The sequence below is a fragment of the Miscanthus floridulus genome, chromosome 7 (genome assembly GCF_019320115.1).
Source record: "Miscanthus floridulus cultivar M001 chromosome 7, ASM1932011v1, whole genome shotgun sequence".
NCBI classification, from domain to species: Eukaryota; Viridiplantae; Streptophyta; class Magnoliopsida; order Poales; family Poaceae; genus Miscanthus; species Miscanthus floridulus.
In genome coordinates, this window is record NC_089586.1 from 125,244,760 (window position 1) to 125,262,879 (window position 18,120).

The 18,120-nt window shown below is 37.9% G+C and overlaps 1 protein-coding gene across 3 annotated transcripts; it reads left to right on the forward strand.

Annotated features, from left to right (window-relative positions):
* Window positions 1-571: 571 nt before the first annotated feature.
* Window positions 572-17,715, forward strand: LOC136467857 (protein OPAQUE1-like). Of its 3 annotated transcripts, XM_066466654.1 has the most exons (38): window positions 576-939; window positions 1,872-2,021; window positions 2,665-2,810; window positions 2,895-3,051; window positions 3,196-3,254; window positions 3,399-3,555; window positions 4,625-4,774; window positions 4,908-5,044; window positions 5,705-5,851; window positions 5,923-6,024; window positions 6,363-6,420; window positions 6,509-6,610; window positions 7,567-7,604; window positions 7,693-7,819; window positions 7,901-8,074; window positions 8,708-8,839; window positions 9,651-9,760; window positions 10,184-10,244; window positions 10,769-10,946; window positions 11,579-11,784; window positions 11,974-12,093; window positions 12,316-12,414; window positions 12,885-13,106; window positions 13,318-13,457; window positions 13,577-13,688; window positions 13,947-13,997; window positions 14,089-14,178; window positions 14,329-14,499; window positions 14,595-14,738; window positions 15,506-15,682; window positions 15,759-15,896; window positions 16,028-16,098; window positions 16,423-16,522; window positions 16,648-16,704; window positions 16,786-16,842; window positions 16,932-17,012; window positions 17,102-17,184; window positions 17,324-17,715. In XM_066466654.1, exons 1-38 carry the CDS (start codon window positions 820-822, stop codon window positions 17,460-17,462), a joined length of 4,563 nt encoding a protein of 1,520 aa, XP_066322751.1. In that variant the 5' UTR covers window positions 576-819; the 3' UTR covers window positions 17,463-17,715. The 3 variants fall into 3 exon arrangements, 2 of the variants coding, with proteins under 2 accessions (XP_066322752.1, XP_066322751.1); XM_066466655.1 differs by lacking the exon at window positions 13,947-13,997 and having other exon boundaries at window positions 575-939; XR_010761644.1 differs by lacking the exons at window positions 16,028-16,098; window positions 16,786-16,842; window positions 16,932-17,012; window positions 17,102-17,184; window positions 17,324-17,715 and having other exon boundaries at window positions 572-939.
* The last annotated feature ends 405 nt before the right edge of the window (window positions 17,716-18,120 follow it).

Sequence of the window (18,120 nt, forward strand, 5' to 3'; positions counted from 1 at the left end):
GCACATTTAAAATTCAAGGACGCGGGACTCACAAACCTACTTGTGAGCAAATATTCGCTCCAAAATGTAATTTTGGTCTTGCAGAATTCTGGCTTAACATGATGCAATTGTGAAAAGCGTGGACAACTTTTTGAACAACGGTATTTAATGTGAATTCAAAGATAAGCTTACAAATACAACAATTCCTTCGTAATCGCGGATAGTGAAAATTAAATATAGGAGAAATTAGGGACCTAACTCGCGGATAGTGAAAATAGAGACGACATTAAGGACCTAACTGAGCAAAGCGCCCCATATTCAAACGATAAGCCAGATCGGCCGATTTGAACGGACCGGACTTCCCAGTGGGACCCACCACCAAACCTCCCCAGCCCCCAGGCCCAGCCCAGTCACCTGCACACCGCCTTGATACGCGCGGGCCCCGTGCTTGCCACGCAGGCTCAAATGACGCATCCACCCCACCCACCACCCCTTGGGCATTCAAATTCCGTGCCACCTCCGTGGACGTTTTTTGCACTCAGCACCCGGCACACTCCGAGATTCCCCTCAAGCCACCCCAATTCGATGCTTACGGCTTACGGGCCACTGAAAAGCGCACGGGAGAGAAGAAGCGCCAAGACAAAGCAAAAATTTCGCGATGAGTCCACCAGGACTCCAAGCAGCTGCGGCCGCGCCGCTCTAATCGGAGCTCCGATAAGACGCCGCCGCCCCCCAACTCAACGCCTGAGTCCGTCGCGCTCTCCCCGTGCTCGCCGCCACTGGTTTCCCCGGCGGGACTAGGGTTCGGGGAGCCGGCGTGGAGCTTAGGGTTTCGGCGGGATGAGCTACCGGAAGGGGTTGAAGGTTTGGGTGGAGGAGAAGGGGGAAGGGTGGGTGGAGGCGGAGGTGGCGGAAGCGAAGGAGCGCGCCGTCGTCGTGCTCACGAGCCAGCGGAAAAAGGTGCACCATCAGCCAATCCTCCCTCCCTTCGTCTGTCGCTTTCGTCTCATTCCGTGCGGTTCAAGTTCCCGCTGTGCCGTTCGGAGGTTTTGGTGGATGCGGATGTCACCGCTGTGCTTGTTTGGCGTTGTGGCTGATTTGAATTTGGAGGCGATACTTGTCTTTGGTGCTTGTTTGATCGTTGTTTGACGAGTTAACTGAGGTGGTTCAAATTTGAACTAGTTTTTTTTTTTAATAAGTTTGTAGTTGTTTTGTTACGACCGAGAACAAGTTATTCAAAGCGGTGACGTTGCTGCACTGGTTAGTGTGCTGCAGATATAGTATCCATCATGTTTTAGTGTTTGTAATATTAATTCAAAGAAATTCTTAACTCAGATTCTTAGAATCTTAATAATGGTTTGTAGCTTTGATGAGTTACATTTTGTACACTTTTTTGGATAGCTTTTGAACTCACTCTGCATAATTTAATGTATACTGGTGAAATTGAGAACTTATATTAATGTGATTGTCCTGGATAGCTTCGTCAAGTTTAGCAGTCATTGGCCCTTAGTTCAGGTTCTCACTGTACAAGTTACCTGTGTATCCTGCTCATTTTATTTTATGTTATGTTCCAGCTTAGGATTCATTGAGTTAATCAATTTCATGCGACACCCAGCTTGAAAGATTTTTGAGTTGATTGTACAAGTAGCAAGTTTGGTGTCCTGATGAATATCTGCTACCTGTTTTTCCCCTCCTTGTCACGCCCATTAAGATCCTTGCGACTTATGGTTGATATTAATATTGGATCAATTTTCAGTGAATGTTGAAGCACATTGGTAATCAACAATTTTTCATTTCGAGCTGAGTTATGAAAAGTTAATTAAGATATGGTTTCATTTGTTGCATTGGAAACTTGATTTGATTTGCCGAAACTATCCCTTCGTTTATTTCAGATTACAGTGTCGCCAGAGAAATTATTGCCCAGGGATACAGATGAAGATCTGGGTGGGGGTCATGTTGATGACATGACCAAACTGACATATCTAAATGAACCAGGTGTTCTTTACAATCTGAAGAAAAGATATGCATTGAATGAGATATATGTAAGTGATTCACCGGCACTGTTTTTATTTACTGTGGTTATTTGCATTTCAACCTAATTGAAATGTAGATTAATTGGTTACTCGAAAACGTGCTTTCTTTGCAAATTTACGAACTCGAAAAGCTCAAGTCACATGTTCATTTTCCATGCCACATTGCTTTCATGGAGCACCTTTTCTTTAGCACATTCTCTCCAGAAGTTCCTGACTACTGTGTTTAGGATTCTGATTTTCAGATGTCTTACTCAGTCATATTTCTGCTTTGGTAGAACTTCTGCAAAATTTATGGAGCAGAATGATGAATGGCTCTAGCTATTTTTTTTTAAATGATATGATCTGTAATCTGTAATAACTAAATATGGACACAATAAATGCCATACGTAATATCATAACTGTTGTTTTCATGTTCTTTTTTCTCCCACACATATTATTACTTTTCCATTTTGAGTTGTCAACATGAGCATGGAATGATGTCCTTTTTTGCGTAAGAATTTTAGTCCCTTCTCCCTTGTATCGATTATGTTAAATAATCAATAATGTTCTGCTTGCACCATTGATTGTCATGGCTTAATTCTTACATTAGTCCTGTCACATTAGTTATGGACTACTTTCTATAATGGCCTTTCACCTGTCTGTATTGAAACAGACGTACACCGGAAGCATCTTGATTGCTGTTAATCCTTTTACAAGGCTGCCTCACCTGTACAATGAATACATGATGGAGCAATATAAGGGCATCCGATTAGGGGAGTTGAGTCCGCATGTTTTTGCAGTGGCGGATGCATCATACAGGTAACATTTTATATTGTGGTTGAATTGCAATGCACTGTTTCCATATGATTTATTTATTCTGTTGACATTTGTTGAATTGATTAGGGCTATGGTGAATGATTCCCGAAGCCAGTCCATCCTGGTTAGTGGTGAAAGTGGTGCTGGCAAAACCGAAACGACAAAACTTATTATGCAGTATCTGACCTTTGTTGGTGGTAGAGCCGCTCTTGATGATCGAACGGTTGAACAACAGGTTCTAGAAGTAAGTTTTGACTCTGTTTTGTCAACTATAATTTGTATAAACTAAGAGTTTCCCATCTATATTTTTGTTGAAGTATGCATTTTCTGTTGATATTGCTAACGATAGCATTATCTTAATATTTCTTTATTTTTTTCCCGCCACCAGTCTAACCCTCTTTTGGAGGCATTTGGCAATGCAAAAACAGTACGGAATGACAACTCAAGGTGAGAATTTGCTCATTTGTGTGTGTTCCTCATCAAGATAATAAACAATCTCTTTTTTAATTTGTAGAACCTAACCTTTTCGACCTCCTTTTATTTTGTTTTGCATATTTTAAGTTTGTAACCTAAGCACTTTTTTGGTTCCAGTCGATTTGGAAAATTTGTAGAGATACAGTTTGATGCAAGTGGTAGAATATCTGGAGCTGCTATTAGGACCTATCTTTTGGAAAGGTCCCGCGTTGTGCAAATTACTGATCCTGAAAGGAATTTTCATTGCTTCTACCAATTGTGTGCTTCTGTAAAGGTACGTATACCAACTATCACTATTTCATTGGATCATTTGTTATGCGAGTTCACTATATGAGTTTGGTTACTCTATGCATGATTAGCATTTTCCTATGAATTTGATGGTGTCTGATTTAACTTTCTAAGGACATTGTTGAACTTAATTAGTAACGATGCTCATTCATCATTATGCAACCTTGAGCTCTACAAATTCCTTATAACAAGCTATTGATTTGACTTGTATGCACCCATAATCATTTTCCTGTTATTATAATGGTGGCTTGCGATTTCTTTGATATTTGTCCTGAGGTTCTGGTGTTAGCTGAAATGTGTATAAATCATTTTATCTACTATATTCGGTTATTCGCAATGGAAATCAGTTTATTGTTGTTTTCTGCTAAAGTGCTGTAATGCCATGTTGGTGTGACGTGGCATTGATTTGTTGAAACACTATTGCTCAAGAGCGTTGAGACATGTTTTGCCTTATAAATACTCAAGCTTATTTATAAATTATAAGCATGATATGACTGTTATATTATATAAAAAGTCAACAGTACCATTAGTAGCATATTTTGAAGCTTGATTTGTTTAGATGCACACAAGCATAGACAACACAAGCCTGACACATCTAAGTAAAAATGTAATGACATTATTCTATGTCCTAGTGGCTCATATGGTTCAAGCGAAGTAGAACGTGACATGAAATGAAGAAAGGAATAAACATCTAATACCTATTTATTTCTTCGTTTACTGTACTTTCAACAGAGATTAAGTGCATAGGCAAGCCTACAACAAATGGAGGCATGCATTTACCATTCTTAGTAGTGTATTACCTAAATCTATGCGAAGTTGTAGAAAATATGAAAGCATTTCTTTCTGCTAAACCACTAGTATGATTTTATGTTACCATTATTTTTTAAAAAAATTACCGGCCAAACTTTCCAGGGTTTGTGTACATTAATTATGGTGCCGTGATTTATTATCTTTGTATTTAGTCTTTTCCAAAGATGTAGTTGTAAAATATACCTAATGATACGATGAAGTCATAAGGTTAATTAATTTTGATATTGCATTGTTTGTCTGTAAAGGATGCAGAGCTGTACAAAGTTGGGCATGCAAGCAGTTTTCATTACTTGAATCAAAGCAATACATATGATTTGGAAGGGACAAACAATGAAGATGAGTACTGGAAGACGAAAAGGGCAATGGATATTGTTGGGATTAGCAGAGAAGATCAGGTTCCTAAGATGATGCTAACACACCTAGATGTTACTTGGAAAATGTCTTCGTCAGAGAATCGTTGCATTGTTCTTCTATTGCGTATTATGTATCCATATTTCAGAAAATGAGTCTGTATTGGTACTTGTTCAGGATGCTATATTTCGGACATTGGCAGCCATTCTTCATCTTGGCAATATTGAGTTTGCCCCCGGAAAAGATACTGATTCTTCAAAAATTAAGGATTCAACCTCAAATTTTCATCTCCAAATGGCAGCTAAATTATTTATGTATGTTTTTTTTGCATCAACTACCATGATATTTTTGGGGAAAATATTCCTTATTTTCATTATTGTTGTTTCTCTGGAATTATGCTTTCTGTACTAGTGTTTTTTTTAGAAAATGTTTGGTTCAAAATGTTCTGGAGGCGTTGAAGTAAATGATTAAAATAAGCATACACCCAAAAATAGTTAATTTCGAGACCTCATCCTGAACACTCATTGTAGATAATTAAAACTAAGGTTTCTAAGGTCATGTTTCATGCTATCTGCTTATAGGCTTAGAAGATCGGTGCTACTAGCCAACACTCTCACGGTGCAACTAGTCAGCACAACACGCCAAAGAAGCGGTTGGTTGAGCCAGCCGGGGTTCGAGTCACGGCACCATCTTCTTAAGACGAAAATCAGGGGGACGTCTCTCCCCTTGGTCGAGTCTTTTTTTTTAGATCGGTGCTACTACTAAATCTGGTGAACATAGTTTTAGTATAAATAGCGCTGAAGGGGTATGTACCACTCTTTTTGCTAAAAGTATCATGGACTGTTAGGACTCCTGTCTTCTTGTAGTAGGAGCTATTTTATGTATTGGACACGACATTTGATATTATTGATTTCAAAACTATGTAACCTTAATTGAATTTGCTGCTTATAGTTTCATTTTGGTTCTTGAGACAGGTGTGATTCAGATCTATTGGTCTCAACACTATGTAGCCGATCTATACATACTCGTGAAGGAATAATTGTTAAAGCATTGGACTGTGCTGCTGCCGCAGCTAATCGTGATGCTCTAGCGAAGACTGTATATGCAAGATTGTTTGACTGGTATTTTCTTCTGCAATATTTTTAGGATTTACATTTTTGTATGTGATGCCATATTTTAAAACTATTTTCAGGCTTGTTGAGAATATTAATAAGTCTATTGGTCAAGATGTGGATTCCAAGGTACAGATTGGTGTCCTGGATATCTATGGCTTTGAAAGCTTCAAAAACAACAGGTTAATAGATTGCCCGCTATTTATTTATTTCATTTTCACTTATAGCAATGCACTAATATTTCATATGGATCGGATGAACTGTACCTTTAGAAGGTAAAGAGCCTAGTTATCTGTTTATTTACAGCATTCTGTGCAAGGTCATGTACTCTATTTATTAGCAATATAATTGAATTATCTTGAAACATACATTGTAACTTGTGTGCGTGCATGCATTTAGCATGTTTTTACTACAGTTTGGTGAAACGTTTGTAAATTATGCATTTATTAGCCATCACATTGAGATGCTGATTTTGTAATGCTAGCTAGGTTTGACGCTGCTCCTTGATTTACCTGTGCAGCTTTGAACAGTTCTGCATTAACTTTGCAAATGAAAAACTTCAGCAACACTTTAATGAGGTATGCACTGTATTTGTCTGTCGGATTTAGAAGTTTTTTTTTTAATTTACTTCTCTTAACACTAGATGCTATAAATGCCTTCTCTCAGCATGTATTCAAGATGGAACAGGAGGAGTACAAAAGCGAGGAAATTAATTGGAGCTACATTGAGTTCATTGACAATCAGGATGTGCTGGATTTGATTGAAAAGGTTGTTTCTTTACCTTTATTCATTGACATAGGCTGACTGATCTAGGCTGTGTGACCTTGATTTGTTGTATTGAGAGCTATGTCTACATATATAATAATTATTTTGCATCACTTCACATATAGTGGTTTGCGCTTGCACTAAATTGTCCTGTTGCAAGTTTTTATCAATTTTTGAGCCTCTGTTGCGCGCTTGTCTCGCACCTGCAGTGCTGGGATAGATTGATGCTCTTCTGCCTTGAGCAAATAACTTTATGTTGATATTGTTTTGCACGTGTGTTAACTGCCAGCGCCGATGTGCCATTTGTGGTGTCCTCCATGTTGAGTTCTGTTTAACCCACTAATGTTGCCTCATTTTTTTTTCTTGTGCATAGTTGACAAGTTTTCATGTCGCTTGTGCTGTATCCATTTTTGGTTTTTTTTTCCGAAAACCTTGGTATTTTTTTTTCTCCTGGTCATTTAGTGGTATAGGTTTGAACTGTGCAGGGTGTAATTGCATGCAAGGGTTATGATTGGTAAAGTCAATATCTACCTTTATTTTAAGATTATACAACTGTAGGCTTTAGAATGGTTGCTAGTACTCTGGTTTCTGTAATGGGCGCAACATGTTGCTGTTTCCTAAATGCAAGGTTCTGGCGTCCTGTTGCCCAAAAACATAAAAACATATAGATAATATATGCTTACTTTGTCAGGTATTTGAGCAAGAATCTTTAAGCATGCTATTAATATTTGCAACATCAGTAGTGTAAGCTGTACTTAGCATGACTACTAAGTCTATTACTTTATTCATTAGGTCATGCTTACTTTAAGGCATTTTTTGTTTCATTTTAACCCCCTTAGCCATGGCTGAAACTATGGAGTCTGGGGATAGACCCGTGACCTCTTTTACTTTGTCTGACCTGGATGCTCTGGAAAACATTTTTAAACTGAAATTAATTGTATCCTATGTCCTTGAAACAGAAACCGATTGGAATTATTGCACTGCTGGATGAAGCTTGGTAAGCTGCCTGTTTGTTTCTCCTGGAACATATAATATTTATATATAAAATAAATCCCTGTCCTCAGCTGTGGTTTGCTCATTTACAGCATGTTTCCCAAATCTACGCATGAGACCTTTGCGACGAAGATGTTCAGAAACTTCTCTTCCCATCCTAGGCTTGAGAAGACAAAATTCTCAGAAACAGATTTTACCATCTCACACTATGCTGGGAAGGTAAGCCAGGAGCCCAGGACTGCCAGGTATTGTCATTAATTATTATTCTAGTTTACAGTAATAACATATAACTGTTTGCAGGTCACGTATGAAACAGATTCTTTTCTGGAAAAGAATCGAGATTATATTGTTGCAGAGCACTGCAATCTTCTATCATCTTCAAGGTGCCCATTTGTTTCTGGACTTTTCACTTCATTGCCAGAAGAATCTATACGATCCTCGTACAAGTTTTCATCAGTTGCTTCCAGATTCAAGGTATCAATAAAAAGTGTACTGCCTATCAATAAAAAGTGTATTACCTCTTTTCCTTTTTGCTTTTGAGATATGTGCTTCTTCCATTTGTCGTTTCTTTGAATTTTATGATTTTGTTCACTAATGAGTTTACTTCTGGCTATGTTCGCATTAACATTTTAAATATGACTGATTTAATAATGTGGCTGAAGTAGGCGAGAAAATATGGTATTTTGTTTATTATCCTAGTCGACTGTTTCAGGACTCCTTTTTTTTGCGCTACATTTATGTCTGAGCGCACTGGTGTAAATGAGCTATCCTTGCATCATCAATCATTTTTCTCTTGTAAAGGGCATGCATGTTCTTTGTAATCTGAGTGGTCTGGGTGTGTGACTTTGTCAAGGGTTCTTACCCCTTTTAACTTTTTAATATAATGATACACAGCTCTTCTGTGTGTTCGAGAAAAATATCACCAATCTTTATTGCATTTGATCTTTTGAAAGTTGATGTTTTCTTGAAGTTTGTTTGCAAGGACCTGCAGAAGTCTCAGCCATTTTTCTACCCTTTGGATATTTATTTATATTGTTTCACTCTTAGATCATCGTACATTTAACCTGAGGCACTGATTTATTGTCTTTCTTTAATTTTTTTTGGAAGCTACAACTGCAAGCCCTCATGGAAACCCTAAACTTGACTGAACCTCACTATGTACGCTGCGTGAAGCCTAACTCTGCTAATCGACCTCAGCTTTTTGAAAATCAAAGCGTATTGCATCAACTACGTTGTGGGGTAAGAACTATCACAGAAGCATAGACTAATAAAGCAGTATCATAATTTTTCTTATTGTTTTACTAGTCAGCACATCTGCCCATATAATAGTTGATTGCTGATTGTCATTTTTTTCTGCTCTGCACTAAGCATTGAATGTTGACTCTTTTCTTTTTGCTTCAAGACGTACTTTCATGCAACAGATCAATAATTTTAGAGCTCCAATGTTAGGGAAAATCAGACCGTTGGGTAGCAAAATCAAACCAAGCACATAGTGAAGTCAACTGCTGGATGTGAGACTGAAAATCGACCTTAAAACTAGGTTTGCCTGGAATGATTTGTGGTTCTTCAGTGACGGACTGACGGCCAAATAATATCGCTGTGATGTTCAGCGTTCTACTGCTCTTAAATCATACCAACATTTGGTTTGAGTGGGCATACTGTATTGACAGTTTCGGCAAGTAACTGGACCACATTTATGTGGTTCCTTTAGATATGTTTATCATATTCCGCCTTATTATATTTTTATTATTCCCTAAAACTACAGAATTCTCAAGCTACACATCGTATACTCCAGCACCTGTGTTTGGTATGACGTAGTCATGAAGACATAGTTTGACCACAAGCTTCTGTTGTTCAGATCTTTAAAATCAAATAAAAGTTATTATACTCTGATGTTCATATAACTATTTTGGGGAAAAAACTGCATGCTTTCGAGGATTACTGGAGGGAATTAGTACTCAGCAAACGTTTCATTGTTTTTGGTCCATTTTGCTACATTCATTTTTATTATTGACATTTTCACAAAAATGGTCACTTGGTGGCATGACAGGGTGTCTTAGAGGCTGTCCGTATTAGTCTTGCTGGCTATCCTACCAGAAGGACTTACGCTGAATTTGTTGACCGGTTTGCTGTTCTTGTTCCAGAGTTGATGATTGGAAGGTACTGTTTATATCCTTCATGAAACTAGTTATGGAAAGAGATGGAAATTTAGATCAATTAATGTTTCTGTATGGCCTGAAACACTCTGCATAATTGCTTGATCTTGTTGTTACATATACATAATAACAAACTCGACTTGAATAATCTGATTCCTCTTTACCAAGGAGCTTTGTGCTTGAAATAATTGAGCATGGGCTTTCTGGTCTGGTCAAAATTATCTTGTCATTACTAGTCTATTACATTGTGTGCGTGGACAACTGTGCACATCACCTGATAATTTGTACATGTTTAATTGAGCAGCACTATCATATTGTAGTATGGTAGTAACCGTTGGGAGTTTATCCAGTCTGCTTATAAGAAAAGAATGGTTGATAGTTTTGTTGATTTGCTTCACCATGTTTGATACCATGTTTGCATGTGCAGTTACGATGAAAGAATGCTGACAAAGGGTATTCTCGAAAAGATGGAGCTTGGAAATTTTCAAGTAATGTGCTCAGCTGAGATTGTGTTGTTGCAAATGTACTAATGTTCCGTGATGATTAGACGATTTAAATGACCCACATCTATTTACATGACTGAGTCTTGTTTATATCTCCCATGCAAAGTATATAAGGTTTAGATCTTTTTTTATATAAAAAACCCACCATTGCTCTTCTACATAAACATCCAGTTTTTCAGAAAGCACCATCATTGTATTAGAAATTGTTAGTGCTGCTGGGCTACGGACCTCTGGAATTTGTTTGCTAGGTAGTGTTGAATCTCTTGGTCCTAGTGATAGTGATTTCATTTGGTCATCTTACTACTTGCATTGTTGCATGTGTTCTAGTAGTCTGTGTTGTTTGGGTATTTTATTTTTATAATACTCTTCTTCTGAATGAAATGATGCTCAGCTCTCATGCATCCTCAGGGAAAAAAATTCAAAATTTAAGTTATTACTTTAATGATATGCTTAAGGTCACCGAGGGAAAGATGTGAAAATATTATATTGACATTTTCTTTACATGATAGCTTGGTAGAACAAAGGTGTTCCTTAGGGCTGGTCAAATTGCGATATTAGATATGCGCCGTGCTGAGGTTTTGGACAATGCTGCACGGCACATTCAAGGCCGTTTCAGAACATTTATCACACGCAAAGAATTTGTGAAAACAAGGGAGGCTTCAGTTTCTGTACAAGCATACTGCAGAGGTAAACACTTGGGCTTATCATTTGGCTTTATAGTTTGTTCTGAGAGCGACATACATCAGTAAAATGATGACAGAAAACAGTAAAGCGAGTTATTGCTTTATCCACTAAATGAACTGGAATGAACTACATTAGTTTCATGTTCCAGTTTAACTGTATACTTCAAACAGCACCATTTTTTGCTCCGAGAAGCAGTAATTGTCTAACGGGGTCAAATAGTTGTTGTTGATCACAGAGAACTATACACAGTTACTCTGTCTCCAAATGAACTGGATTGAAATACAATATTTTCAAATTTGATGGTTGTTAGGTACGTACTAATCTTTTGCCAGCAGAGATAGTAATTGCTTAATTGGGTTGGATGGTTGTTAGATCGTTTTAGATGGCAGAAGGTTTCTTGAGAAATGTGATTGCATAGGGTGCCAATTAGTCCCATAATCCTTGATACCTAGATGATAATTTGTTTCTGTTTGTCGACAATTAATTTCATTTTGTACTTTAGTACGCACATGCTTGCTATTCTCATGACTTGCAAATTCATATTTATTCTTTGGTTCTTGTATGCATCCCTCATGAATCACAATCTCTTGATCTTTCTGATATTACATTATTAATACATTCTTTTTGCTAATTAGGCTGTTTGGCAAGGAAGATGTACTCGATCAGGCGAGAAACAGCGGCAGCTGTAATTGTTCAGAAGTATGTCCGAAGATGGCTGCTACGTAGAGCTCACCTGCAAGCATGTTTGGCAGCTCTTCTTATTCAGTCTTATATTCGAGGGTTCATCGCTCGCCACTATTTCTCTGCCATTAGGGAACATAAAGCTGCTACAGTGATACAGGTGTGACCCTCTCCCCTCCTGAAATTGTGCACGAAATAAAACCATCTTAAAACAAGCATATTCAATGAAAATTGTTATGTTAGTAATCAGTGGCTAGCTATATTTTTTTCTGACTGCATGGAATGTTATATTGTACTAAACATTCGGGTTCTCATGGTTTGGTTTATTTACCTCATTGGCATACTGCAGTCTACATGGAGAAGACGGAAGGTTGTCATGTTTTTCCAGAATTATCGGCAAGCCACTGTGACAATTCAGTGTTCTTGGAGACAGAAGCTTGCAAGAAAGGAGCTAAGGAGACTCAAAATAGTAATTTTCTTGGCTTGCATTGCATCCAATATAAACGAATGAAACCTGCATTAGTTATTTGGAATTTGGTTCTTATTTTATTTAAATATTCTTGCATTTCCTTTTTTTTCTTCCTCTGTGTGCTGCTAAGGTTTTCATGTTCCTTGCAACTTTTGGAATCTTCTCTCTCTCCTGTGATTATTGTGTATTGGGAAAACTCTTATATGATGGTTTATGTGATAGGCTGCAAATGAAGCTGGTGCACTGCGTGAGGCAAAGAATAAGCTTGAGAAAAAGATGGATGATCTTGCTTTAAGACTTACCCTTGAAAGGAGACTGCGGGTAAGTATCATGTGCCACTTTATTGCATTAGTGCATTATTTGTGAATGTTACTTGCTGTATTCTTCCATTGTGTCATGGTTATTTGATAGTGTTGTGCCTGTTTATTTTTTATATTAGGTTTATTTGTTATAAGCATCTGTAGCTTACCTTCAGTCATAGGTATCAGTAAAAATATTAACTGACAGGAATGACTTCTGCTTCTCCTTGTGGAAAGCTGGAAAGTATATAAGAAGTGAAAGAAACTCGCTAATCGATATGTTGAAACATCGGTGTTGTCAATCCTATTGGGGAATTGAATACAAAGCAGAATTTAAAATATGTTGAAACAGTCATTTTTTATAGTTGAGGGATGAAATTGAGCCTCCTGTGAAAGTTGGATGACAAAACTGCTATCCGCCTAAATTTTTATATTCGATTACTCATAATTGTTGGTTTTGTATTCACCTGGTGATTCAACTTTCAAATGCAGGCTGCCAGTGAAGAGTCAAAATCAGCAGAAATATTGAAGCGTGACAAAATAATTGGATCATTAAGCGCAGAATGTGCTGCTGCTAAGTCAGCTGCTCAAAATGAACATGACAAAAATTTGTTGCTCCAAAAGCAGTTGGACGATTCTTTGAGAGAGATTACTATGTTGCAGAGTAAAAAGATTATGTCAGCAGAAGCAGAAAAAGAAAACTCCAACCTAAAGGTTTCATAACTTCTGTCTTCATCATATTCTTAAGCTCGGGAGTATATAAATTTTGTGAAGTAACATAGTCCCTAAGGTTTTGTTTTGAATCCCTAAGGTTGTAAGTCCAGTGGGAAGCATGTTCTGTTTTCTCTCAACTTGAATTAGCCTTTCTAGTGGGACATATACCTTGATTATGCTTTTGCTGAACCATATCTTTTACATTCCACAGAACCTAGTCGAATCATTATCTATGAAGAACTCAATACTGGAGAACAAACTTGCTGTGACTCGTAAAAGTAGTGATGATACAATGGAAAAATTGAAGGACGTCGAGGGGAAATGCAACCATCTACAGCAAAACTTGGACAAGTATGTTTTGTGCTCCCATATGTGTCTAAAACTGCAGGATGCATGATTAATATGTGGCATCTACGTTTCTGGTGGACCTTTTGAGAACAATATGATGGTTTATGTTTTCGTGAATTCAGATTGCAGGAGAAACTTACAAACTTGGAAAATGAAAATCATGTCTTAAGACAGAAGGCATTTAATATGCCGACAATGAACAATCTGTCTGTAGCTCCAAAGACATTATCTGAGGTAACCTTTCTTTGTTACCCTTTCCCAATACAATGCTTTTTTTTGCTTACTCCACTGCTGACTACTACAATACTATTGCAATACTCTCTATTTGATGTCAAACTTAGTTACAATATCTTTCTTGTTTAATTTTTTTTGAGAGAAAATACAGCAGGGGAGGCCCCCACTGTTTGCTTTATTAATAAAAAAAATAAAATAAAATGACAACACTGTACAAATCTTTCTTGTTTAATTCATGGACTTGATTTCTGAATGCAGAAATTTTCTGCATCAATTGGGCTTCCCATCAGTGAGCCAAAGCATATATACGTAAGCTTATTCTTTTCTTTCAACTTGGGTAACTGCACTTGTCCAGATCTTGTAAAAAAAGCTTTAATTTGACAGAGAACTAAAATTGTAGGAAAGCCCAACACCTACAAAATACCTGGCTTCTCTTCCACAGACTTTGAGTGCATCAAGGAGATTGAGGTTGCCTGTTGAAAGGCATGAGGTAAATTCGTCTGTGAGACTTTAAGTTATAGATGTGCTTCATTTTCGAATTCATTTGATGACTTCTCCATGAGGTTGCTAATATTCTGTTACTGACCATGGTGTCTATAAAGAATTTGAGGTATCTCATATTTGCTATTGTTTCATGCAGCAAAATCATGAAATTTTATTGAAATGCATCAAAGAAAATTTAGGATATAAGGATGGCAAACCAGTTGCAGCATGTATCATTTACAAATGTCTTCTGCACTGGCGTGCTTTTGAATCAGAACGGACAGCTATTTTTGATCATGTGATTGAGGCCATAAATGATGTCCTCAAGGTAAAATAATTGGAGCCCATATATTTTATTGTTTACACCAGGTGTGTCCTCAATGTAAACTCAATTTGGGATTTTCTGTTTTCGTTTCACTACAGGGGAATGAAGCTGATGGTAGATTACCTTATTGGTTGTCCAATACCTCTGCATTGCTATGCCTTCTGCAAAGGAATCTGCGGTCAAATGGATTATTTGCTACCCCGTCTCGTCGTTCTGGTGGAACTCTAGGGAAGATAGCGCAAGTAAGGAATTTGAGCATGATGAATATTATTTCTGTTCATGTTGAATCTACCATAGTCATAAATAGTACTCCTTCCATATCAAATTGTAAGTCATTTTGGCTTTTCTAGGAATATAGCTTTTGCGATGCATCTGGATATACACCATGTCTAGATACAAAGTAAAACTATGAATCTAGAAAAGCCAAAACGACTTACATTTTGGAATGGAGGGAGTATTGTTTTGTACAGAGACATGGTCCCCAAAATACAGCTCTGATATGAATTATCCACCATAATATATTTATAAAATGTAGCAAAATCATAGTATTGCAAGACTATATTTTAAAACAAATCTACTCATATCAGTTTCAAACGTTGAAACACCGCATACCAAATGTCACTGATGGTCATCAAGGATCTGGAGTTGTATCTAGTGGTTGAGGAGTGCAAAGCAGGTGGTGGGATCCGTTAATCCTTAGGCTGCTGTGCCACTTTTGCTACACTTGTCTACGATTACTAGAAAGGGTCATGATTTTTGAAGCCTTATTGTGCTGGTTGCATTAGTCATTTTTGGATGCAAAGTAAGAATGTTGTCAGGAGACATGAAAACATTCTTGTTTAAAATATTATCTGTTTTAATTGTTTTGTAAGTTGTGCATAAACATAGTTGTTTTTCATTTAATTTGGGTACTAGGTAATCTTTGTCGCCTGATTTTTTTTTTCTAAAGAAATCATTGACGATTGATTTTGCCTTCTGGCTGGAATAACAATACTTATGTTTCTTCCAGACGCTGAGGTCTCCTTCGAAGTTTGTAGGCCGCAGTGATACTCTACCACAAGTTGATGCAAGGTATCCAGCCATATTATTCAAACAGCAGCTTACTGCATGTGTCGAAAAGATCTTTGGGCAGCTCAGAGATAATCTAAAAAAGGAAATATCACCTCTTCTTAATCTTTGCATTCAGGTATATCATTGTTTCCTCAATTCAACTGCATTGGAATAACTGGATATTTTGGTAACTTTCTGAGATTCACATGCAGGCTCCAAAGTCAACACGTGGGCAACCCGGAAAAACATCCAAGTCAACTGGAGTTGGTGCCCACCCGGCATCAAACTCTAACTGGGACAATATCGTCAATTTTCTTGACTTGCTTATGGATACATTGCGCGAAAATTATGTAAGCCTTATTATTGTCCTGTTCTGAGAAAGGATTGACCTTTGTAAAGTTCATCATTGGGGCACTGATAGCCTTTAATGCTTTGTCCAAGACTCCAAGTGAGTCTAATATAATATCTGTGCTTGCTGCAGGTGCCATCCTTCTTTATACGTAAACTTATCACACAATTATTCTCTTTCATCAATATACAGTTGTTTAACAGGTAGTTTCCTCGTCTCAGTAACTTGGTACTTGGTATGAAATGTGAAACCACCATGCTAGCCATTAAATGTCCTAGGAATGAATTACTAGGAATATCTATATATATTATTTATCAACTGAAAAATTTTAATGGACAACTATCTTTGTTAAGTTTGCAAATAATTTAGTTACGAGAAAAGTGTCTGCTTGTGTGTTAAGTAATATACTTATTGAAGGCTATGGATGATGGGATGCAGACACTTCAAGATACATGCTTGTTCTAATATGGTTGAAATAAATAAAAACAAGAGATTATTTCACCTTCATTAATATATTCATTTCTCAGTCTTCTTCTCCGACGTGAATGTTGTACATTCTCCAATGGGGAATACGTGAAAGCTGGTCTGTCATTGTTGGAGAAATGGATTACTGATGTCACAGAGGAGGTAGGTGTCATTGTACATTCTTATCCTGCTTGTAAGAAGCCCTGTTGGAACTGGATTTTCTTGGCATCGTTTTGTTGGGTTTGTGGGCCTTTTCAGCTGTCTTCACAAGTTTATGTTCTTTTCAGTTTGCGGGTACATCTTGGCACGAGCTAAATTATATCAGACAAGCTGTCGGATTTTTGGTAATTGATTTTACAAGCGGCCCACCCTTCTGTTTCTGTTGGTTGTTTGTCTTTGAGGCTATTCTCACAAAATTTATACAGGTTATACACCAAAAGAGAAAAAAGACGCTTGAGGAGATCAGGCAAGATCTTTGCCCGGTATGAAAACACATATCATGTACGCTTTTGCAGGTGGCCATCATTTATGGCAGACCATTAACTCGTAATTTCTCTGGTGTTTTATGTAGTCCTTGAGTGTTCGCCAAATCTATAGAATATGCTCGATGTATTGGGATGACAAATACAATACCCAAGGCATTTCAACCGAGGTAGGTCCTTTCAGCTTGAACCTGGAGGTCTCATTTTTCTGGAATTCATTTTGCTTTACATTTCTGATTTTATTTTTGAGATTTCTCAGGTGGTTGCTGCAATGCGGGAGATGGTCAACAAAGATACCCAGAATCTTCTGTCAAATTCCTTCTTGTTGGATGATGACTTAAGGTAACGAAAATATTTCCAAAAATTATACTTTGCCTTCACCGATCTGTGGTTACGCTTGATATTTGCTAATATTTGCTAATGTGGAATGTACTCAACTGATTTGCCATTTTGCATTAATATTGATCTTTTCTGGCTACAGTATACCATTCTCCACCGAGGATCTGTCAATGGCTATCCCGGCAATAGATTATGCTGACGTCGATCTTCCAGAATCTCTTCAGCACTATACATCAGTACAGTTTCTACTAAGGCAGCAGGATCCACAGCCTGCCCAATAGAATGAATGTGGTCAGGCTGCCCTGAAGATTTGTCTGTCCCCTGGTTTTATTGGGGTTACATCCATCTGCGATGTTGTATTATTGTTTAGAGTGCCTAGATTGGCGGAGAGGGAGTGGACTTTTATAGTTAAAAAGCAACCATTGTTGCTAGATGCCAATTCATGGGCGTTCACTCCCTAAAGTATTTTTCGTTGTACAGGGAATGTTGTAAGTCTGTTGACTGGCGCAAAATGATTAGTGTATCAGTGGCAAATTGGGCAATGTGCATCACCGATGGTATTTTCTACACATGAATCTTTAGCCCGTTAACAGTTGGATCGCGCGATCATAAGCTTTAGGCCGTCTGATGTGGGTCAGTTTGGGTCTGTTACCTGCTTCGTCGTCGTCCCCGGCCATCGAGAAACTTGTCGCGGCCGTCACGTGGCCTCCTTGGCAGTGGCACAGCCCCATGCGCTGGTGGGCGGATACTCCCACCTCGATTTTTTTTTTAAATTTTAATACTTTTTAGAAACTAATTTTAAATCAAACATAGTCGGTTTTTTTTAAAGTAACACTTTTGGCCGCGTCTATTGCCCTGGCATGGCCAAATGCCTGTGCCGCGCCATGCATGGTGGCGCGGCAGAGGGCTGACGTGGCGGCGACTGGAATCGCTGACCGC

What these genes read in the sequence shown, in the direction of transcription:
- LOC136467857 (XM_066466654.1), top strand. Translation starts at nt 820, where the DNA reads ATGAGCTACCGGAAGGGGTTGAAGGTTTGGGTGGAGGAGAAGGGGGAA. An exon ending in AAGAAAACTCCAACCTAAAG is followed by an intron (nt 13,107 to 13,317) that starts GTTTCATAACTT and finishes TACATTCCACAG; the next exon opens with AACCTAGTCGAATCATTATC. An exon ending in TGCCTGTTGAAAGGCATGAG is followed by an intron (nt 14,179 to 14,328) that starts GTAAATTCGTCT and finishes TGTTTCATGCAG; the next exon opens with CAAAATCATGAAATTTTATT.